The 24,863-nt window shown below is 46.4% G+C and overlaps 1 protein-coding gene across 5 annotated transcripts in view; it reads left to right on the forward strand.

Annotated features, from left to right (window-relative positions):
- The window catches only part of Tanc1 (tetratricopeptide repeat, ankyrin repeat and coiled-coil containing 1), a 226,937-nt gene that overhangs the window by 99,873 nt on the left and 102,201 nt on the right, over positions 1–24,863 (forward strand). For all 5 annotated transcript variants that reach the window (XM_028871438.2, XM_028871733.2, XM_028871656.2 and 2 more), the window contains exon 4: positions 10,990–11,184. In XM_028871438.2, coding sequence (XP_028727271.1) covers positions 10,990–11,184 — 195 coding nt within the window. The remainder of the gene's footprint in view (positions 1–10,989; positions 11,185–24,863) is intronic.

Consider the following 24,863-nt stretch of genomic DNA (forward strand, 5'->3'; position numbering starts at 1 on the left):
TTTTTTTTTTTTTTGGCTTGTTTTTGAAAACTTCACATGCTACCTAGAAACTTGGAGCTGCCTCTCCCACCCCCTACTGAATGTTTACAGATGCCATTTTCCTTGTAAGGACATTTCCTTTCAACTGACAGAGATAGCAGCTCCCTTCATGCGGTCCTTGCCCTTGTCGTGAGGCCTGCTGACACACAGCTTTGCTGGCGGGACTGGCAGAGTTTGGGCCTGAGTAGTGAGTGTGGGGGTGGTGTACAGGTTATGGTATTGTTCCAAAAGCCTCCTTTTTCCCTCCACTTATTTTTCCACCCCCAAAATGTCACCATGTCCAATGTGACAGAATGTTCCTGATGATTATCATTCAGAGAAACACGACTTGCTAAATGATCTGTGGGTGATAGAATTTCTTCAGCACTGAGCAGCTAGTTCTCCATTCCCAGTATGCACTTTGGTTAGGGCATCTGCTGTTTGGGCCAGCAAGACAGGGTGCTACCGTGATATAGAGTCGAGACTGATCTGTGGGCAACTTTGTGTGCCCTCACCTGGAACACATGAGATGCTAAAGCACCTTCTTGAGATGGACTGTGATGAATAAATGAATGTATATAAAGTTTAATGAGGTGTCTGGCACACTGAGCAATGACTACTAGCTTAATCATCCTTATTAGGAGGCTGGCAAGGTGACTTAGCAGTAAAGGTGCTTGCTGCCAAGCCTGACGACCCGAGTTCCAGTCCCAGAATACACATAACAGGAGGAAAGAACCGATACCTGTAAGTTGTCCTCTGACTGCCAAACCCACGCCCACACCCACGCAGTCATCTTTCTTAGTCCAGATACACTCAGTAGACAGAACATTTATAATGAAGACATAGCTACCCATCCTGATGTGTTACTGTGATGCCCACGTGACGGAGGTTTCAGGAACCGGGGAGCTTGGGCTGTAATCATTGGGCTAAGGCCTATGAGTTAGATGGGCGAATGGCTTAAGGATGGATACTCTCTAGGCACTGGCAGTTGCTGGCTATCTTGTCGCTTGGCTTCAGAACACTACTGACACATTTGCGAGGTCTGTGGCATTATTATGTTCCTCTTGTTCCTCTTGTCAACCACAGGAAGGTTTGATGGAGAAAGTGATTTCTTTATATTATTATGGATTAAGAGGGTGAATTTGGGTTGTGTTTAAGGACATTTCGCATTAAGAAAAGAAAGTATTAATTGGTTGAGCTTGGTAGTTGGAAGCAAAGAAATTGGAATAAGACAGATGGGCTATATAGTTAATACATGTTAATCCTAGTTGGTGGGGGGCAGCCTGGACTTCTTGGGGAGACCCTGCGTCCATGTGGGGAAGAATGACAGCCAGACAGAAGCCAGTTTAGAACATCACTGTAGAACAATCAGTAGAAAGTAGACCATCTTAAGACAGTTAAGTCCGCGATGTATGGGTTGGGTGTGTCAGCTCAAGTCTGAGCCTGTGGATTGAAGCCCATAGTGGTTATGATTAGAAGCTTCTAGATAGAGGGGAAGTGGGCTTCTTGGTAAGTATCCAGTGGGTTAGCTTTACTGGGCAACCCCAGGAAGTAAAAAGAGATGGGTACAGATTTCTGTTTCTGTGTGCCAGAGAGTCAAGTATGCTTTATAAAATATTCGTGTCCTAAACATTGCCAGAATACATGCCACACTAGAAACAGCCAAGGCAGAGGAAGCCCATCCATGCTTCTAAGCCTGAAGAACAACCATCATCACCGTGGTTCTGTGCTCCTTTGGAGGCTTTGGATGTGTGTCCCCTTTTATTTTTATTGTCATACAGCATATAAAATGTTACATACACTGGCCTATGTGTTTATTCCACGTGGCTTAAAAAATGCCGATCATATGGCAAACTTTCTTTTTCTTTCTTGTAACTTGTTCATTGGCACCAAAACCAGTCTTTGTGCCGCTCCGCTTGTTTAGAGCTGTTGGTGGGGCAAAGGAGGCATTCTTGACCCGTTGTCCTGATCATGTAAAATGCTAGCAAGTTCTGGCAGGACAGTTACCGTTGTTAGTTTAAGAGGCCACCCAGAAAAGGTAAGGGCTTCTTTTTTCATTGTGGGGTGAAGTATGTGGTTCAAAATCACACTTCCTGAAAGAGTGAGGTGAGAAGGGACACTTGACCGAAGTGCTGGAAGGCGTTCTATAGTACATACTTTTTAAAACCATAGTGTCTCCACGGTAGTTAATTTGGATGGTTCTCTTAAGTAATGCTTTCGTTTTGTTTCCAAAATAATGTATTGTGTGTTTTGAGCATCTCAGAATGCTTTTGATTGATATACATATACAATTGACATACAATTGAAAAGTTGTTTCCGCTTTATGAGACTTGATCATCCTAGCCCCTCCCTCTTTATATAGCTATTGTTTTGACTTCTGGCTTTTGATGTTGGAGAGAGCAAAGTGTTGTGGATTGAATTGTATTTCCTGAAAGGATATGTTGAAGCCTCAACCTTTAATACGGTGCCCGTGGAAACGACCTAGTTTGGAAATAGTGTTTACAGATGTGATCAATTTAAAGGTCTTGATAGGATTAGGTAGGTTGGTCCTAATTTCAGATGCCTGGGGTTCCTAATAGAGATTGCAACAATGTTGAATGTGATGTTCATGCCTGTAATCTCAGGACTTGGGAGGTTGAGGCAAGCCTGAGCTCTGTAGTGAGTTCTAGGTTAGCCTGAACTATCTCAAGCAGACTAACATGGAGAGAGAACACCGGATCGATGAAGGCAGGGTTTGGAATGATGAGTCTTCAAGCCAAGAAACATCAGAGATGGCTAACTAGAAACACAGCAGTCGCCATGGACTAGCTTGTCTCTGGAGGGAGCATGACCCTGCCCCACACTCTGATTGGTGGCCTTAGGTGTGGAATGGAAGAAGTTAACTTCTGCTTGTTGAATCCGCCCCTTTTGTGATACCTTGCTGTACAGTGCTCTAGGTCAGCTCAGTGACCAGGCATGGTCAGGCTCTGGTTCTTTGCAGCATCCTCTGTTTTATGCACATTCAAAAACACATACCTTGGTCTATGACAGTCTTTTCTTAAGTTTTCAATACAAAGTTCTTACCAGGTGACTCCAGGCCTGGGTCCTCCCCCAGGGGAGCGGCATAGGGCCTGATGGTCCCATTGTCTGCCTTCCTCCTGACAGAACAGGGTTTGTTCTCATGACTTGGTCATGTCCAGGTTTCTTCTGAGAAACAGCTTTTCTTTTTCTGTATCTGTAATCTTTTCTCACATCATTAAACCTTTTCTGTCACTCCTCTCTATGTCCTGGGGAAACCATCCCGGGCCTTTGCTCTTTCTCTGTGATTAGTATAAAGTGTTGGTGCATCTTAGTCTGGGCTGCAGGTTAAGTGGTCAGAAAGCAAGCCCTGTGAAAAGTGTAGGCCAGCCATTCCGTAGTCCACCAGAGTGCCCAGCTGTCCTTGGGTGGTCTCCTCAGTTTTCTTTTCCAGGTCTTCAAGATGTCCACTTTCCTTTCATTGGTAAACTGTGTACTTTATCAGCTCCTCACCACTGATGATTTTAGGGGAGGCCTGTTGTGTAGGGGGAACCTTTTTAATCATGAAGTGTTTGTGCTGGGAGGCTTGGGGTGGAACAGTCTCAATGACTAGAGTGTGGTTAAGCTATTGTTGTAACAACAAAGTATGCTCCGTTCTTCTCTTAAATTGCTAGGCTCTCTTGTCTCTCTTGCTGTCTCTTATTTGGGGCTGCACATGTAGGTTTTTGCCTCTTAGTTTACAGATATTTTACTGGGGTTCTCCGGAGGCTTTGTTTAACTTCCTGCCTGGTACAGTTTTACACACAAACAAGGTTTCATGCTTTATCTACCTGCATCCCACCTCAGCCCACTCCATCAACTGGCTGTCCCCCTGCCAGTGACAGCAGAGATGAGCTGGCACAGAGCCAGTGCAGGTTCAGAGAAGAAATGCTTGCCATTGATGGTGGCATTCTGCTGTTCTTCTTCCCTTGTCTCCTGTCCACCTGCCAATGGCAGTCAAGGTCACCTCTGGGTGATAACCACGGTGCATGTGTCCTTGAGCACATACCTTGTGGACTGGACCTTCATTTCATTCACTTGCAAAGTTAGATTAGAGCAGGTGGCCAGCTTAACCCAAAGACCTTCAGATATACACTCGGCTCTCTCCTTGGGAGTGTAAATGTAAATATTTACATCAGGCATGCACACAGAGAGTGTCAGCCATATACAAGGATTAACCTCTGCCCATGCTTCCAGTTGCTTACTTCCCATTTCCAGATGCAGGCATGACTACAGAATCCATATGTCCTTCTAGAGATCCTCCATTCACAAACAGTAGGTGTGTTTACATGTATATCACACACATAGTTATATATACATATTACGTAACATATACAAATATATACACATACACTCCCATGAAACGTACATTTCTAAATACAGGAAACTTTTTGTGCGTGATCATTTATTTCCTTAAAGTTTCTTCCTTCCCTTTCTCTCCCATTTGTCTTTTTTTTTTTGAGCCCATGTTGGCCTTGCCTTCTGACTTCCTCACACAAGCATTTAGGCCCTGGCCCACTTCTGGTTCCAGCAGCAGTAGAGATCTCTGCCACACATTGCATTGCATTACCCTCTCTGGGAGAGTTTTAAAGCCCATGGCTTGAGCCGCAGTAGTTGAAGCAGCTTCCCAGACAGCTCTAGGCCTGCTCCCCGAACAGAGGAGTTGGGGCCGTGCCCTGATCAGATGCAGGAACACAGGGCCTTGAAAGCGTCCAAACCCAAAGAGGTGGTGAGGTCCACCAGGTCAGGAAACATCTCTGTGCTGCTGAGGACATGTAGACGAAGGAATTTTGCATGCATCCCACAGACCTTTCCAGGCTGCTGTCGGGTGCAGCTGACCCACATCTTTATTCTTCCTCTGGGCCAGGCGGGGTGGGGGGTGGGGACTAGCTCTGTCATTTAAATGCTGCAGAAGCTGCAGGTCCATATGCTGCAAGGGTGAATGAACAAACATAAGGTACTGGGTGAAAGGAGAGGAAACTGTTTCGGGTGCTTTGACTAAACACCTATGCTTCAGATGCACAGGTTTGGGTGACGACAGCGTAAGGTGTGACTGAAAGAAAAGGGATGATCAGGAGGCTCGGGCAGCTCCCCAGTGGAATGTTCAGGAGCGCTTGGAACTAATTAAGCAGCCGGCACGAAACTGGGAAATAGATGATGGAACAGGCTTCTTCATGGTGGCCTGGGACTGCGTGTAGACCTACATACACTATTCTTGGTTGTCCCTATTAAGTACACAGAATGATGTAATATTGAAAGCGGATCTTGGCAGCCTTCTGAAAGAGGAAGCTCTGGGAAGGTGGATTCCACGTCTGCCTGCCTGAGTTCAAACTCACTTGTGACAATGGCTGGTGCCCTCGGGTGTGTTCCGTAGTGCTTTCTGTTCCTCAGTTTCCTCATCTGGGGAGGGAAGTAGGAATAGTGACTGCTTGGAAGGGAGGCTGTGGAAATGAAGTGGGGGGATAGTGTGCACTTGGTGCTCTGTCTGGGCACCTGCTCACACTCCTGAAAGCGTTCGCTTTAAATTACGCTTCTGTAGGGTGCGAGAATGGAGGTTTTTCTGAGGTCATAATATTTTTAAAGCATAGTAGTTCTTGCATGGTGACATACTTCAAAGAAAAAACCTGGACAGTTAGGGGGAAATGCCAATCTGTTTACTTGTGTGTTTCAGGATAAGGTGTCTTTGTGTGTGCGGCTCTGAGCATGCAGTGTGAGGACATTTGCTGACCTCTGTTTAGAAGGCATCTGTACAATGTCTGAAGACAAAAGGATCCACTTGTGTCGTTAGCTGGTTCTTTTTGGACCCCGGGGGCTAGCTGGTTTCTTGTTTCTTTGGTGGTACTGTGTTCAAGAGTTACTCATGATTGTGAATATGTTTTGGAAAACAGTTGACATGGATTCCTTTCTCCCGTCCTTTTGAAAATGTGCACTGAGTGATCAGTAGCTTTGACTCGATGCCAGGAGGTCACATAAGACACAAGATGCTTTACAGTGCTTCCCGTTGCAGAGAGAGCCTTCTGCGAGGTTCAAAAATGACACTGCAGAGGAAACCTTTTTTCCAACTTGCTGGGTTTCTGTAAATATATGAGTTACGTGATTATAAAACTTTATGATGGAAAATACCTTTAGAAAACAGTGCACCCAGAGGCGGGAACCGCAGATGATGCTGTAATATATTTAATGTCCTAGTTAAATGTATCACCCCAGTCCCGTTTTCGGGAGCTGGATAAACAGAGCATCTTTCTCTTTCTATTTGAAGCTTCCAGCCCCCGCCCTCCCCAGCCAGCCACTTTAGTGCACGATAAATGGAAATCTTATTTCCTGCCTCGGTAGACCTATTTCCCTGAATGTCTGAGCTCACCTTGTCTTTCTCAGGGCTGCTCTTTCTCAGCTCGGCTTTGCTCTCATCTGCCTGCCTTCCCTGCCCTGGTTTTTTAAAGCCGTCTCTAATCCTACCCTCCATGTTCTCCAGTTTGACAGTGTCAACTCCAGCTTTCTGCATGGCCACTTTTAACACTCATCTCCTAGGTTCAGTTTATCTTCCACTGTGAATTGAAATAATCATTCGAAGTCTTTACAAGTAGGGCGCACAAGTTAAAATAAAGAACCGTTATCAAAAGCCATTTCTGCTAATTTACACTGCTTTATTAGATGTCTTTATTCTCTTTGGTGAGTCCATTATCTTTGTACATACAGCTTTCACTCTGATACTTCTCCTACGTGCATATTTTAATTCTGATTTATTATAAACACAGAAGACCTTATAAATGACCATTCATTCCCATGCCCTTCCTGATCTTATATTTTTAGAATTCAGGAAATCAGTGATTTTGATATAGGAAAAGAGGTGTGTGTGTGTGTGTGTGTGTGTGTGTGTGTGTGTGTGTGTGTGAGAAAGAGAGAGAGAGAGAGAGAGAGAGAGAGAGAGAGAGAGAGAGAGAGAGAGAGAGAATATCAGAGACTGTATATAACCTACAGAGCCTAAGATACCATTAGGTCCTTACAGAAAAAGTGTGATTGTCCCTTATGTATTTAACTCATTTAGAATGTGTTTTTTTTTTTGGCGGGGGGGGGGGGGTTCTCATTCTTAAACAAATGGAGTAGTTAGAATCTGAGCTGGCTAGTTGGGAGAAGGCTCCAGCCACTCCCTCTGTTCCTCCCAGTTAATGCTGTTCCGGTTTCCTGTCTGTGAGAGGTGTGATTGGATCAGGGGTTCTCTGAGGTGACCTCGAGCTGGGGTGATGTGATTCTCTGTGGTGTTGAAATATTCCATGGGGAGCACCTGCCAGTGTGGGGAGGGGAGCCTGGCAAATCCTGGTCATTGATAACATGGCTTGCACACCCTGGAGAGGATGCATTTGTCCTGCCCAGCCTGGGCCTTTCTGCTGTAGCAACAGGAAGGGTGATTGAAGTGTGCTTCCTATGACTTACTTGAAGTGAGGAATAAAGTAGGTTGTAGTTAAAACAACATCTACTCAAGGACTGATGAAATGTCCCAGTCATATGCTGGTTGTTATAATGAACATCTTTAATTCTTCTTAAACCTCTTTAAGCATCTGCTGAGGAATTGTTGAATCAACCAGGGGCATAGCAAGCTTTGAGGGGGGGGGGGGTTCTCTGTGTAGTTTTGGTGCCTGTCCTGGATCTCACTCTTGTAGACCGGGCTGGTCTCGAACTCACAGAGATCTGCCTGGCTCTACCTCCTGAGTGCTGGGATTAAAGGCATGTGCCACTGCCCGGCTATAGCAAGCTTTTTTGTTGGGACCACCAGCCTGCAAATAATGACATGGAGACTTCTTAATAATTATTAATTAACCTTAGCTTAGGCTTGTCCCACTAGCTCTCATAACTTAAACTAACCTGCTTTTATTAATCTACGTCTTACCATGTGGGTTTTTACCTTTCTTTCATTCTGTATGTCTGACCCCCTCCATGTCTTGCTGGCCTCTCCTCTGCACCTCCGTTATCTCCTCCTCCTTCCTCTCTCTGTCCCGGAAGTCCTATCTATACCTCCTTCCTTGCTATTGGCTGTTGAGCTCTTTACCAAACCAGTCACGGTACTATAACTTCACACAGTGTACAGATATCCCCCAACACGGGATTTCTGACGTCTGGTAGCTTGGAGCATGCCCCGTCATTTATGTGTGTGCCCCTCCCAGAGTTCTGCCTCATAGGATGCTCTAAGCTTTCTTTGACCTTACCTGCTGCCCCGTGCTGTTAAAGTAAAGCTGTAGGGATGCTGCCCAGCCTCTGAGCTGCAGGATCACCCACTTGGTGCCTCGTGCCCCCTGCTTACCCATAAAGCTGCTCTCTCCCTCCCTGCCTTGGGCCTTCCTAGTAAAAGGAAGCTGGGAGTTCAATCGTTTCTGAAAAACCAAACAGAGCAGCATGTTTGGGACAGATACTGTCAGGAGATGGCAAAGTCAAGTTGGAATAGAAGTCCCCCTCCTCCAAGCCGCATCTCCGAGTCCCATTTTTATTGCAGCCTACATAAAACCAAAGGGCTGGAGCCCAGCTGTTCCCGAGGCTGAGGGTCCTCATGGCTGTGGCATGCTTTGGAAGCCGTTTCTCACAGGCTTGCAGTTAATGAAAATATTTGCTTTGCTTGATACAAACAAAGTTTATGGGCAGAATTTGTGATTAGGAAATGCTTTAAATCTTCTGCCCTCCAGTCCCTAATTTCTCTCGTTCTGTGTTAGAGAATTCCAAGTGTCCGAGATAAACCTTTTCTCAGGAACAAGCTTAACTTGTAAAGTTTCTGGTGATGGTGTACGTCTTTCTCCATTTCTTGTGTTCCCATCGAAATTAAGGGACTGGAAGTCTGGGTTTTCATGAGGAAGCTAGAAATCTTTCAGAGTGGGTAGGGAGACTGTTGCTTATGGCTTGTCAGGCCAGCTCACTGCTATTTACAGCCCAATATGGGACTTGGGTAATACATGGGTACCCATGGTGCCATATAGCTCTCTTCAAGCACATGGAAAATCAACATTGACTGGTGTCCCGTGTCCTCTGTCACTGCGGGGGTGTAACCTCAACTTCTTGTATGTTCTTGTCTGTCTCCTGTTGTTACCTGCCTGGGCACCTGCAGATCAGGTCTACTGAGTGTTCTTGTAGGCACTGTACTTGCTTACAGGATGGTCGTGGGGTAAATGGTAGTGGGGACTGGTCATGGAACTAGTTAGCAGACTGAGAAAGTAATTGTCCTTCTGCTCTAAGCATACAGAGCCCTGTTGGGAGGTAGTGTTCTGGTTGTAGCCTTGGCTTTGCCTTTCGTTGGCAGCCAAGGGGTGGAGGTCTGGGTCCCTCATGCACTGGCTAACATCTCAAGAGGTGGCATCTTCAAGAACCCAGGCTGCTTCTCTGGTGTGTATGTAACATTGTAACTCTGGGAGGTATGTAGCGTGGATGTTTATGAAATCATGCTAAGCGGGTAGGGACCTCCAGTGTTCATGCGGACAGTATAAAGGGCCTCTGCTAACCCGTGTTTACCCTCCTCCCTTAGGGGTAGAATGCCGTGGTACCTGCCGTGAGTGCTTTTGTAATTCCAGTGAGGGCTGTCTAGTCATTGTGCCTTTCCTCTTCTTCAAATGCAAATCATTTGGGCAGAGAGTGATAAATGATCATAGTTTCCCAAGTTTAGTGAGACCCTTCAAGTGTAGTTGGTGAGACTGAAGAGACCTTCCCAACTCCGCCAGTACCCACGGCTTTTCTGTTGACAGCTCTGTTGCTGTTGAGTAGCTTGTGGAAGTGAGCCTTCAGGACGTCGCTGCATTCTGTGGCGGGGCTAACACTCCTTCCGCACGGCTCCTCATGTGGAAAACAATCACAGCAATACGACATGGACCATGATGGGTTGGGGTCGCATCCCTCTTTGGCCTTATGCACAAAGATCTGGAAAAAGCGAGTGTCTGGCTGGCTATACAACTCACGGTTTTCATTTTTTTCTTTCTCTCCCCTCCCTCCTTCAAATGTAGTACTTTTTCTTTTTTAGCCAGGAGGTCATGACAAGGACTCGGAGAGCGTTTGTCAGACAGACTGGTTTTGCTTATGGAAAACTTGCATGTCTCCTCCTAATTCTCCTGTCTATAATTTAGAACTTGGAAGATGGTTTCTGATCTACGGGGGGATGACTCAAGTTTCTTTGCAGTCCCCACTTGCTTCTTGGTCTATACTGAGGGAATGTGACGAGGGGTGGAGCGGCAGAGTTGGGGAGGGTAGGAGCAAAGTGTATCATCCGAGGACGTGTGGACTGGCTACGCTGCTTCTTTCTCTAAGAGGCTCGCTCTTTCAAGATCTGTATTTCTCGTACACTTTGTACACTTGTAATTGCATCCTCTATGTTTTTTGGAGGACCTACTTCCTCTAGAAAGTTCTATTTCATAATGCTGTGCTCGTTTGTTCCTTTGGGGGCTTGCTCCTAAGAGGGTCTGCTCGGTGAATGAGCCCCGTGATGGTTTAGGCTTGGCTGGGCTTCAGAATGGTAGAGTAGACGGGATCAGAAAAGGGAAGCGGTTCCAGGGAGCACTGTGGGAACAGTCTGGGTTCCACTGGCAGCCCCATATTGGAGGAAGCAGACTGCGAGCTCGAGGTCCGGAGAGCTCCGGGCTTTGGAATCTGTTCCACTGATACCCACAAAAGCCCAGTGACCTCCAGTTGTAACTGCAGCTGAAATCAGAGTGTCTTGTGGCCCGTGACTTTCTGTAGTAGTTGAGTGGAACAGAATGAGCCTCCTGGCTGAGTTCATTGATGCTTCAGTGGTAAAGCTGGAGTTTCCCCTGTAGGCAATGGATTTCAAGAGTGATAAGGGAAATCATTTAAAAGAAATTTCATATTCTGGTATATGGGAATTGTATTCTAAGGACGTAGCTCTTGGGAATCAAACTTTCATCAACTTGTTGTGGATGGTGTAACCTAGATATCGTCTCTCTACTCCAGGTGGTGACTTTGGTTCCGAGACGCCTGCCTTGTCCTCTGGTCACAGCGGTGACTCTCCTGTGAGTGGTCTTCCTACAGCAGAAGACACCTATCGTGTGAGCTTGGCCAAAGGGGTTTCGATGTCTCTTCCTTCTTCACCCTTGCTGCCTCGACAGTCTCACTTGACACAGTCAAGGTCGAACAAAAAATCCCCAGGTAAAGAAAAACATTCCCAGTATCTACATAAGCCAGATTGGCTCTTTAAATGTACATTAAAAGTAGGATGAGTGAGTGCCTGTAAGAAATCTGGGAGAGCCAGATTTCTGTGTATGTGTGGATAGATGCGTGTGTGAGGTCAGGTGCCCTCAGACCAGAAGTCGTTGGGTATTTCTGTCCACCTTTCTGTATAGTTCCACCTCCATATATAATGATAAACTACCCAGGATAGACTTTCATAGAGATTCGAGATCTTGCTATAAGAACTCACGTTCACCATTGGCTTTGTTAATTTCTTCCTGGTGAGTGGAGGAACACTGTCTTTTACAAGATGCCCCTAAAGTGATGGATGCAGGCACGTGTCACGGACAAGTCTGTTCACTACTACCGAGCTCTGTGTATCGAACCTGTGTGCCTGCTGACACCATCCAGCGTTGGAGCAGCTATGAAGTTGAATTTCTGGGGAAGAACCGGCCTGTGACAGAGCTGGGGCCGTGGGCTGGGGGGCTGCTTGTCTGAGGCCTCGTGACTCCTTTCATCCTCACCCACGTCCTACCCTTCTCAGCTGATACCGAGAAGAAAAACAAGTGGTAGTTGGCCATGAGAGACTGGGATTCAGATGTGAGGAAAGCTCTTCCCGCGCTCATCCCTGGGGTCCTCGCAGTTCTTTGATAGTCTTTTCAACTGGCTGAATATTTGCTTAGAAAAGGCAGGATGATTTGGGTCCCCATTGATCATGTGCCAATGAAAATTCTTCTCAATTACATGGGAACATATTCAGAGTTCATCTAGATTGTGCCCCGGGGCTATGAAATTAATTAGTTTCTGGTTTCCTAAATATTTGTGTTACTTGAAATGGCATATGCATTATTTCTGAGTCATCTAGTCGGTGTTTGAGATTTATGTATGGTAAAATTTAAGAGGGGAAGCCCTGAGGCATTATATGTTAGGAATGGTGGTGTGAATTTGGTGAGTGTCCAGAATCTTCCATTGTTCCAGAACTTTCTTATTTTGGACAGCATTGTTTACAGTTCAGTCATTAGCTGGAACTTGGGAACTTTTTTTTCTTTTTGGTATGAAGTGATTTCCTGTGCCAAGGAATTTGACCTGTTTATCAGTATTCAGGGAAATTCCTGGAATGTCCTTTGCTTGCCCCCCTGCTCTATCTGTGTGTCAGATGTCTTTTCTTCTTTCAAGTCGTGGTTCCCACAGGGCCTCTCTTGCTAGGTCACCCCGGTTGGGATGACTGTTCTGACGAATCGTGAACATCTTTAACTCGGCTGTGTTAACTTGTCTTTTCACCTAGGGTTAGTGAGTTCATCGACAGAAATTTTTTGCTTGGCCAGATTCCAGACTCATCAACCTTCCTTCTCCCAGGGCTATGTGGGCCGGCCACCTTGTAAAATCCAGATTCAGCCAAGAAACCCGTTCTGTCAGTTTAACAAGGAAGCCCCGCCCCCGCCCCCAGCTCTGCTCCTGTTCCTCCTCTGCCACCAACCCCCACGTGACACCTGATCATCCTGGCCCGACTTCATTCAGCAAGAATCCTGTTAGCTCGATTCAGCCAGAGTCCCCTCCTCTTCCTGATGTTCCTCTGTAGTTTCATGTCCTCCGACCTTCACCCTGTACCTCGGCTGTATACCCCCACTCGGCTGTGCGACTTTCAGAGCTGAGCCTGGTCTTTCCTTGGCTGAAAAATTCTACTGCAGTGGTCCAGCACCCACTCCTGGATTAAGTGTGCCTTCCGACTCTTCCACAAGTATCAGTGAATAGTGCTTTTTCTTTTTCTTTTTCTTCTTTTTTTTTTTTTTTTTTTTTGGTTTTTCCGAGACGTTTTTTCTGTGTAGCTTTAAGCCTTTCCTGGAACTCACTCTGTAGACCAGGCTGGCCTCGAACTCACAGAGATCTGCCTGGCTCTGCCTCCCAAGTGCTGGGTTTAAAGGCGTGTGTCACCACCGCCCCGGCTTATAGTGCTTTTTCTTAAACATTGTGCACTTCATGTAACTGATGCGTTAGGGCGAACACAATGTCTTAGCTGAGTATGCCATACCTATGTAAAACAGGGATGATTTGGGGCCTGTTTCTTCCTGAGGAACCTCGGTGGAAGGGAATGCCAAGTACAGAGACTGGATATGCTGAACCGTGTTCATCTCTACCAAGCAGTTGCTCAGACAATGAATTGCTATTGCTTTTGCCCCAGGGCTGGGGATCGCCTGAGACTCTAGGGAATATGACATTTCAGACATAGTTCAGACATTACTGATGGCAATGTCAGTGTCTGTTTGGTGGGACTTTCTGTAGCATTGGCAGGCAAGCCTGGGCAGCGTGATTGTCCTGAAGAGTGCCAAGAGGATTCTCTTCATATGGACAGAGAAAAGAGAAACCCTGACCACTTTGTCCCATGTTCCTGGGCCAATATCAGATAGTTTTAGCTTCGAGAAAAACATCCTGAAGTTTTTTTCTGTTATAAAAATGAAATTTATTTTTTAAGTTCTTTGGTTGGTCTTATGGACAGAAGGATGTAGCCGGACTCCTGAATATTTAGTCTTTGAATGGATTTGAGAAAATGCCTTCCATTTCAGATGCTTTTGTTCAGCTGAGCAATCCAGCAGCAGAACTGCTCCTGTGCGCTGCCTAAGTCCATGTAGCAAATTCGTGTCTCCCGGTGCTGAGGTGGCATCATTATCCCAGTGATTTTACCTGAAAAAACTGAAGGCAGCGATGACTGCTTAAGAATGGCCGCAACTCACCAGACATGAAATCATATTTTCATAGATCCTAACACATTTCTACTTAGAGCGTACCATTGGAAAAATACCCTGAGTGCTAATGTCTTACCTGCTTTTTTTTTTTTTTTAAGAAGGGTTGACATATGGCAGTGAACATACACTGGCTTTAAAAATATCCATCTATTTTAAAACCAGCCCCGTTGCTATTAAGGATACAGTAAGTACAGTGTATCCGCAGTTCTCGGGAGATAATGAGCCAGTCCATCCTCGGGTACCCATCTTTTCTCCCCTGTGGCCTGTGCTGCCTTGACTCGTTCAGGCCCAGCTTTCAAATCACCTTGCTGACTTTTGTTACGATTTGTCATGTTTATCAAGTTGCTTTTAAAAGATACCAAACCTTGGAATCAAGAGTTCGTGGCCAGCCTGGCTACACATAGCAAGATCTTGTCTCCACAAACAAAAACCCCTCAGAAGCTCCCCTAGATCACCAGACTGTTTCACTTGCTTGTGTAGAAACACTTCACTGCTTGATGCTCATCAAACTTTAGGCAGTCAGTACACATGGTTGTGCACTTTGCTTGGAAGGAGGAATGGCCAGATAACACAATTCTTTACTGATTTGTGGGCTGTGGCTCATGTATTGGCTGGATGGTGAAGAACTTGGAAAGAGCATGATTGTAAAATTGGTAAGAAAGGCATTCAACGAATATGGTGGTTTGAATGAGAATGGCCCCCGTAGGCTCATAGATTTGAATGGTGGGTCGCCATTTGTTGTAACTGTTTGGAGAGGATTAGGAGGTGTGGCCTTGTTGGAGGAGGTGTGTCACTGAGGATGAGCTTTGAGGTTTCAAAAGCCCACACCATTCCCCATTTGCTCTCCCTACTTCCTGTTTGTTGATAAGCATGTGAGCTTTCAGCTGCTTCTCCAGTGCCCACCGGCTGCCATGCTTCCGACATTACGGTTATAACCCTCTGCACCTGTGAGTCCCAAATTTTAAACACTTTCTTTTATTAGTTGACTTAGTCACAGTGTTTTGTCACAGCAGTTGAAAAGTAAGACAGAGATGAGGTATGTTCAGTAATCTGGTAGATAAGATGGCTGTTCTGTGGACAGTCGGCCTCTTTCCCTGGCCATCTCTCCTTGCCCGGTGGGCCCACGAACAGAATGGTCATAGTGGTGGAGATGAAAATCATGCGTGGACTCGACATGTGCTTCCAGTCGCTAAGGCTGACCTGGCTCCAGCTGCTGCTGGGTGCCACCTCTGCCAGCAGCAGGGACCAGCGCTGAGGCCCAGGTTTGTCACCATTCCCTGGGGAATGGCCGTGGATTAACCACATTGGACCACTTCCTCTGTGGAAAGGGCCATGCTTTCTTTGTCCTTACTGGAACACATACTTTAAAAAACAAAGAAGAAACTGTCAGAGACTAGAAAGAACTCTTACTTCATCCTGAGTCCACTTCCCTGTAATGAGACACCTTGAACAACACAACTTACATTAGTGAAAATGTGGATTAATACTATAGGTGACTACCTAGATCCTGGGAACTGTGGGCAAGAGACAATGTCACTGCCGCCAGGTTGGGTGGCTCATGCCACACGTGGAAGGCAGAGACAGGAGGACCGACACAGAAATTCAAAGCCAGCTTGGTCTCCATAAAGTTCCAGGCCAGCCAAGGCTATAGTGCAACACTCCATCCCAAACAAAGAGAGATGTCTTTCACTTTGTATAGTTGAGTTATTCATTTTTATCACTTATTTTTGGAAGTACTGAGGATTGAACTCATGGACTCTTCCATGCTGGGCAAGTGTTCTGCCACTGAGCTATATGTGCAGCCTCCACTTTGTATTCCGTTATTCACATTTACCCTTCTGCCCTGTCCTCTGTTTATTTGTATTTTATTCCACTGCCTGCTAGAACATTCCATTTTCTGGGTATGGTTTCACTTTTTGATGTTCTTCTAACTGGAAGATCCATTTTATGGTAACCACAAACAAGGATCGACGCCCAGTAAGATACTTCTGTGGTCGTCGTGAGCCTTGTGGGACTAGGAATTCACCAGTATCTCTACTGTATCCTCCATCTTTCAGAAATGAGAAAACACCGTTTCCTGTGGCTGCTTCTTAGTAATGTCATTAGCTCTTTCCTGTCTGCAGGCTCTCCCCCAGATCACTTTGGTTCCCTTGTCATTAGGCGTGGATGAGAAGTGGCCTTTTAAACACTGTAATGGAAACAGCAGAAATGGCGACATGTGGCAGTACAGGTTGAACAGCCTTAATCTGAAGCTCTAAGATCTGAAATGCCCCAATAGCTGCAGTTTTGAGCGTGTCCATGACATCACACCCAACCTCATGTCATTGGTCATGGGCAAAATTCAGGCCCCCTAGAAGGGAAGTGTTGCATGCCTTTCCTTCCGGGTATGCCTAGAGGATGGACATGAGTGTAAATCAATTTCATGTGGGTCCCAGGCCCCCTGTATCTCAGCACCTGTATTCACATAGTCTAAATCCTGAAACACTCTGGGTTCTGTATTCTATGGGTCTGAGGCCCCCCAAGTCTCAGCATCTGTAGTCAACATAGTCTAAAACCTGGAATACCTTGAGTTCTGCAAGCCTTAGATTAGGGGTCCTGCCCTGTATTGCCCTCCTTGTACTTTTGGCTAAAGTGGGGAGACCAGAGAACACCGGCTGTTTCCAGTTCTGTCTTAGCATTTGACATAGTTGTTAGGGAGCTTGTGCGAACTCCACTTGCTGTACGTCAGGGAGAACCCTGGCAAGCTGTGAAGTGGAACTCATCTTCCTTGTTTGATTCTCGGACCGTGAGTTCATGTCTGCCAAGGCTTCCCTAGCCTATCCTGCAAGAGTGTTTCTTAATTTGGAAATCTCATCCTTGAGAGAGAACTATTGCTGCCATTATAATATATATATTTTTTGCTAGTCTGTGTGTGTGTGTGCATGTACGTGTGCGCGGGCATGTAGAAGTCAGAGGTTGATATTGGGAATCTTCCCTGATTGCGTTTCCACTATTTTATTTTTGAGATGGGATCTCACTATGTATTTCTGGCTGGCTTGGAACTTTCTGTGTATATCATATTGGTCTTAAATTTTGGCCATCTACCTGCCTCCGCCTCCTGACTGCCGGGATTAAAGATGCACTCCACCACACCTGACTTTCCCACGTTACATTTGGAGATAGATCTTCTCACCCAGAGCTTCCCCGTCAGTCTAAGACAGGCTTGGCCCTCAGCAAGCCTCAGAGATTCTCCTTTCTCTCCTCCCCAGCATTGGGATCACAGGCACATACTGCCACGCCTAGCTTTTCTGTATGGGTGCTGGGGCTCAAACTCCTGTCCTCTCGAGTGCACAGCAAAGCCATCACTGATGGATCCATCTTCGCAGCCTGTCCCCCAGATCTGCCCCACGCAAACCTGAGGCTCACAGGATGCAATTCTTCCCTGTCCTTTTGTTCCTGCTTTATATCTTACTGTAAGGTATTTCTAGTTTTCTTTATGCACGTGATGTTTATTGTCATCTGTTGCAGTATTCGATAATCAGTTCCAAAATTTGTTTCCACTCAGATATTTGTGTTGTTTTTCTTTCAAAGAACTGGTAGCCATGTGTGGTGGGCCATGCCTGTAATTCCAGGGCATGCAAGGGTGAGACAGAAGCATTGTGTTCAAAACAAACTGTGTAGCGTGACCTAAAATGTTTCCTGCTTTCGCTGGTAATTCCTGGTGTGAATCTTTGGCTGTGGTGTAATATGTATTGTAGTATGTATCATTTCCCATCTGTAAGCCCAGAGCATATGAGGTAGAGGTATCGGAGTCAGATGTTCAAGGCCAGCCTGGACTGCATCAGATCCTGCCTGTAAGCATATTTGTTTAACAGTAAGTCTTTCATATTGATGTATAACCCATCTCCAGAACTCCTGATACCTTTTCCCCCCCCCTGGTAAATTGTATGCACGCCTGCTATCTCCTCAAGGACAGTAGCTTCCCCTAGTGGAATTAGTCAATGAAATGGCCTGCATTGGTGAAGAATCTTGCTGCACACTGGCTAGTTGCTTTCCAGAAAGTAGTATTGAGTTGCTACTCTTCAGAGTTCACTGAGAGCTGTCTTTGAAGTTAGCATCTCCAGGAAAACATCTAACTGGTTGCTGCTTGTAGGCATTCTGTTGGGGCTGGTTGTGCCTGCTGAGACCTTTAGAGAGGTGGAGGGTCTCTGTGTGACCCTCCTCTTTTGAACTCCCCATCTATCTGGGCTTCTTAGACATTTCCATTTCCTTTCTGTACAGTGTCGGGGGGCAGTATCACGGCTGAATCAGATCAAGTTCATGTTTAGAAAAACATTCAGCTGGTGTCCAGTTGCATCTGTAACTGCTTGCTGTCTTTGATGCTTGGAGAGGCTCGTAGAGATTGTGGAGGCTTCTGAGACTGTTAGAGTTGCAAGGGCTCTTAGAACAGCTTCTGGCTCAGAATTCTTTGAAGAAAAGGAAGCAAAGATCCCACGGTCATTATGGAACATGCCTGGAATTTGTACAAGTTACTGATCTGTCCCTAGCACCGTTCGGCCTGGATACTGTGGACACGAGCTATAAAAGAGAGAGTGTATGTTCTGGTTTCACGTATGGAGGAGATCATAGGTCAGGGGTGGCGTATTGCATCTGTGAGGCTACGTCGGGGCTGGAGAATAAGGCAGGGGACACACAGTCCCTCCCCTGTAGCCATAGTTACTGGTACCCACTGCTTTCCTTTGAGTGCTTAAGACCAGTCTTGAGCAAGGTCACTGGTGACTGGAACAGTCTTTGTTTCCCCCTGGAAGTTGTCTGATAGCCTTCTCCAAGGAGTAGGCAGACAGTTGTCCCTTACCAAATGGGACACACGTGCTCTCGGTCATTCTCCTCTAAACACACAGAGCCAGGGTTTATTCCACTTTGAATTTGAGGGCCTTGAGTCCACTTCTCTGTTCATGAGTCCTAGCTCACCCACGTGTCATTTGGCTACACCTAGAAATTGCTCCAGGAGTATCCAAGGAAATAGCAGCTCTCCAGCCTTCTGCTGGAGCTGGGGCTTTAAGGCATATGAGGAATGGCTTGAGTCTTGTTTCTTTAGGCCCCAGACTAATGCTAATATATACATAACAAGTTGCTAGCCACTGATGAAGAACATGTGATTACTGCGTGTAAGTCCTCTTTAACGAGAGTAAGCATTTCTATATTATCATTAATTTCTACTATTAGAGATAATAGTTGACAAAGAATTACCCATGCACAAAAGTATATGAAGTTGCCAGGCATGGTGACACACATCTGTGGTCTCAGCTACTTAGAAGGTTGAGACAGGAGGATTGCTTAAGGCCAGTCCAGGCAATACTGAGACCTTAAAAAGGTGTGTGTGTGTGTGTGTGTGTGTGTGTGTAAGTGTGTAAGTGAGAGAGACAGAGAGAGAGAGAGAAACAGAGACAGAGGAGGATGTACTAGATGTCTAGTCCTTCTGTCCTTCCTAACGGACAGTGACTTTTGTCTATTGCTTGTCTTTTTCGGACTCTCCTGTGGAGTCCAGGATGCCTCTGATTCCAGTCTTGCCTCAGCTCCTCCCAGGGGATGGCTGCCATGCACCAACCCACGCAGTTTCGTCCTCCTCTCCTGTGGTACACAAAACCACAGTCACTCACTTACACATTCGCCGGCTTTCCCTACCGTTGGACAAGGAAGGGGTTAGCTGGAGAACGTTCCTGTCTAACAGCTGAAGGAATGTGAACTAGAGGCACGTGAGAGGAGAGTGGCTGGTGCAAGGTTAGCATGGAGGGTGTGGCCGGTCCTTCCTGGCTGTCTTGTCAGCGCGTTTCTTAGGAATGGCCACAGTTCTACTGTTTGTTTTAAGCTGTCAGTCATGAATGTTATAAAAAAAAACAAAAAGCCAAAAACCTTTGTGGTCCATTTTCCACTTAATTAGGTTATAGTGTTTTATGACTCACAGAAGTTTCTAATTTTCTAAAGTTAAATTGATACGTTTTCCATTGTAATTTACCCGGTTGTGTTTTTTAAAAACAGATTTATTGAAATATAATTGCGTACTACATAATTTAGCTATTTAAAGTTTCCAGTGCAGTTTTTTTTTAGAAGTTTTCACATGATTGCAACCATTGCTAAAGTCTAATTTTAGAACATTTTTAAATCTCACCTAAAAAAGAAAACTCAAACAAACTTACATTCATTATTAATCATCCCACATTCCTTCCCATCCTTCGCTCCCCACTCCCAGCCCTAAGCAACTATGACTCCATTTTTCTGTCTCTATAGATTACCTATTGTGGGCACTCTATACAATTAGCATCATAACAAGGTGTGATCTTCGGTGAGTGATTTTGTTGCTGTTTTTGGAACATGCTTTGTAGTATGATTGACATCATTCAGTTTTGTTGCTATATAAAATCTTACAGTGTCTACTTACCTTTGCTTATCCATTGTGGACAATTGGTTGTATCCACTTTGGGCTATTATAAATACACACTGCTACAATTTCATATTTTAACTTTGACGTACATACATATTTTTATTTGTTCTTGCCTGTATATGTAGTTTTAGCGCCAGTGGGTCTTAACTGTAGCTCTATGTTGAGTGCTTTACTCTCTTGCTAACTTAATTTCTGCAGTGATGTTTCCACCAGGGGAGTCTAAGTAGACTTCTGGTATACCTACAGCCTCTCTAACCCTGTTCCTCTTCCTAATTCATTGTCCTAGTGCATAGAAACGAGTGTCTTATATTTTACTGCATTTTTAATAGTCTGGATGTCAATTATTTATCAGCTACTTTATGTGCAAATGTTCTTCCGTTCTGTGATTTCTTTTTCACTATCACGGTAGTTTGTTTCAAACAGAAAAAGGCTCTCTGTTGTCCAGCCTTTTATCTGCCTCTGACCTTTTGATGTCATGTCTTGACGACCATCACCTAGTCTAGCATCGTGCTGTTTTTCTCCCAAGAGTTCCAGCGTTTTCACGTCCCGGTATTTGGATCTGTGGTCCATTTGGGGTTGGCCTGTGTGTAGTGTGAAGAGACGTGGGCACCGCTTGTCCCCGAACTGTTTATTGAAAAGACCGTTCTTTCCTCCTTGCTTGGCCTTTGTTGACCACCATTGCTTCATCAAACCAGCCCGTGCTCCCCGCCTCGCTTGGCTCACTCTCTTTTTTTATGCCCGAGGTCAGAATTTCTCAGAGCTGACTTGCGGTGAGGCTTTGATCTCACTCCATGAAGCTTCCCCTCCGTCTTCCCTTGTCACTGTGGGAGGAGTGGCCTCTGAAGGCAGCAGACACCACACACCATATTTCCCTGCGCCGAGCCTTGTGTTGCATCTCTGCCTCCACAGTGAATGCATGACTCCTTGGGGACAGGAGTCTTGTCTTTGCTTCTGGTTTGTCCGCCCCACCCCAAGGAGACCCGAAAGCAGGATCCAGTCACTTTCTTAATGCTGGTGATGAGACCCAGGCGTGATAATTTTGGTAGTCTGCATTGACCAGCTAAATGTGATTGGTCGAAAATACTAATGGACCCATAAGCAATTTAGAAGTAGTGGTGGTACCTTGCATCCAAAAGGCTTTGGACTTAGCTTTTTGCCATGTCTACGGTAGACCACACACTCTATAGTTAAGGTCCAGCCCGCTTCAGGCCGGGCTGCTCGTAAGCTGTGAGCTCAGGGGAATTGCGCGAGCATGTCTGTTGGCAGGCTCTTGCGTTCCCGAGCCCTGGTGGCACTCGCATTTTCTTGGGCTTTTCAAGGTTTTGCTGCCTCTTTCCTGCCGCCCGCCCGCAGTTAATGACAGCTGGAGGCTTTAGCCAGTCACACTTAGAGCAGTGTCAGCTGCCCCTGTGGCTCTGTCAGATGGCGGCTGGAACCGGCCCAGAGCCATGCTCAGAAATGAATGTTTGGCCTCAAAGAAAACAGGTGGGGGCGGGGACAGAGGGAATCTTTTTGATTATTGCTGATTCACAGCGAAACCCAGAACTCACAGAGGCCGGCCGAAGCTCTTCCGTCCATCTCTCACATCAGTGCGTGTTAGTGTGAGGTAGGAACAGACAGGCTGGTGCCCTGGCTGGAATCCTCAGATTCGTTGTGAAATGTGGATGTTGGTAGGGGGTAGGAATGGCTGGCTGCGTTGAAGGCAGGGTAGCCAAAGATGTGCAAGGCCAGGAATTGGGAAATGATGGTAACACAGAATGATGGTCCTTTTTTTTAAAAAAAGGAAATAGACTGTGGAGAAGAACATGTCTTCCCATGGTCTCCTTACACGGCTGTAGCAAAGCCAGCTCTAGTCTCCTGCCCTTGCCATATAAGGACACATAATACTGTCATGGGATATTAACAAGCCTCACAAAGCCCACCTATTTTTTGTTGTTATTGGTGTTTTGGTGTTGTTGTTGTTGTTTTGAGACAGGGTTTCTCTGTGTAGCCCTGGCTGTCCTGAAACTCACTTCATAGACCAGGCTGACCTTGAATTCATACAGATCTGCCTGCCTCTGTCTCCTAAGAGCTGGGATCAAAGGCGCAGGCCACCACTGCCTGGCTAGGCCCACCTATATTTAATTATCTTCCCAAAGCCTGTTTCCTAATGGCAGGGTCATCAGGGCTTACTAGAGACACAGCATGTGTTCGTGCCCCCCAACCCCTGACCCCCAACCCCTGACCCCCAACCCCTGACCCCCCACCCCTGACCCCCACCCCCGACCCCAGTTGAACCCAGTGCTTTATGCACACTGGGCAAGCAGTCTGCCACTAAACTCTATCCTCTAGTCCCACTCAAGGGTTTCCACTTTTCTTTACTTTTTGCGCTGAACACGCAAGCCAGGACGTCAAACGTGCTAGGCAGGTGCTGTACCTCCGAGCTACGTACCCAGTCCCGTAAGCGTCATTGTTCAGGACAGTGAGCGCTGAGCCCAGGAAGCCAGAGTCGTTGGCACCGTGGCTCCCTCCTGGCATCCGTTCTTTGTGTGAAGGTTCTGTGATACAGAATTTAGGAAATGCTTCTCCGTGAAAATTTGATTTTCTCATTAACTTCCTTCATCAAAAAGCCTGCCTTGCTGATCACAGGTGCCAAGCGTTGGTAAACGCGTCACCTTTGAAAGGGCCTGGGAGGATTAATTCCCCCAGTGGAAGCCCTGGTCTGGGTAGAGTCGTCTCCCTAACTGAGATGGGAAGGACCTCACTGGTGCAATGCAATCGCTCACCAATTGCTCCAGTCACAGGCAGGCCAGACGTGGGTCCTCCCAGGCACCGTGTGCTAGGGCCTTGACCTTGGACTTTCCGCTCTCCAAACTATACAAAACAAATAGTTGAGTCTGCTCAGTGTGTGGTGTTTTTATTATAGCAGCCTGAGCCGACTAGACCACAGGACAAGCCACATTTAACCTAGATGGAGACTGATGGGTAGGGTGTGGTGATTGCAATGTCCGGGGGAACCGTGTGCTATGGTACTCATCGCCGTCCTCCTTCGTTTGACTCAGTGGCCACCACTGCGCTCCCACAGGATTGGTCTTCCTGAGCCTTCATCCTCAGCCAGATGCCCTCCAGTGGGATTCCACCCTCAGATCTGTGTTTTCTGGCAAGCGTGTGTCATCGTGATGTGCGGCTCGGCCTCCTGCAAGGCTTTGTTCCCTGTGAATAGGGCATGGAAGCAGCATAGCCCAGCGGGTTCCATTCCAGCTTGCCCGCCCGCCCGCCCGCCGCTGGGGCCACCATCTCCTCTCGCACTGCACATAACTCACGTGACAGGAGCAAAATGCAGTCGCCCAGTGAAGGAAGCTAGCTTTCGGAACTGGTGATTGGGGTGACGAGTCCTTCCAAAGCAAGGGTCTCGGCCGGAAAGGGAAATGTAGGTAAAGCAGAGAGTGGCCAGCGATGTCCTGCCTTGGCAAATGATGGCACTCCCCATATGTTCTCAGTGGAAGAAGATCGAGGGGACTGCATACTCCGCAGTGATCTCTCTTTGCTCACTGAGCAGTGGAGTGCAGTCAAGAAGTCAGCAGCCTGGGAATCGGAGCTGTGCCCAGGAGAAAGTCATGGTGTTGTTCCGTAATGCAGGTGAGCGATCAGGTCAGTCCTTGAGTGGAAGCCTTCATGTCCATTTGAACATGGCTTACACTGCTCAGAGAAGGCACTCACAGGCATACGATGCAGCTGTGATTTCTTCTGTCATTGACAGATTGGTGTTTATTTGGATATACACCAGATGGAGTAGAGAGCTTGTACGTCATACCAGAAACATGTAGCTTGTCCATCAGAGTCCTGCCATATACAGGGAGTGGAGGCAGAGCCTGACTGAGGGGCCAGCAGATGAGGCTGCCATAGTTGACCATGTTCCCTCCTTTTCTGTATGGAGAAGGTGCGGTAGGCTGCAGATGAGGTCATTGTGTCCTAGTTACGACTCTGCCATAATATTGGAGGAGGGGGTTTGACAAGACAGCAAAGGACTAGGGGTACTGCTGTTTAGGGCAGCACAATGTTTCTTGGGGACTCTGGATATAACAACACTTGTATGCTGGGAAGCTCCCCTTGGTGTCAGTCAGAAAAAGACTGTGGACCCTAAGCTCTTTAGCAAAAATTCAATAAGGGATTTCTTTTATTAAAGACATTTTTGTACAGTTTATATTTTTTCAGTGATATTTTTTTTTTTAAATTTATTTATTTATTATGTATACAGCATGTATCCCTGCAGGCCAGAAGAGGGCACCAGATCTCCTTACAGATGGTTGTGAGCCACCATGTGGCTGCTGGGAATTGAACTCAGGGCCTCTGGAAGATCAGTCAGTGCTCTTAACCTCTGAGCCATCTCTCCAGCCCGTGATACAGTTTTTATTAGAGCCAAATGTATCCATTCTAAGACCTTTTACGAATATACATTCATGTATACATTAACATTTGCATGTGTGCATGCAAGAGATCCTTGGGATAAATGGATT

This window comes from Peromyscus leucopus, chromosome 4, assembly GCF_004664715.2.
Source record: "Peromyscus leucopus breed LL Stock chromosome 4, UCI_PerLeu_2.1, whole genome shotgun sequence".
Classification (NCBI taxonomy): Eukaryota; Metazoa; Chordata; class Mammalia; order Rodentia; family Cricetidae; genus Peromyscus; species Peromyscus leucopus.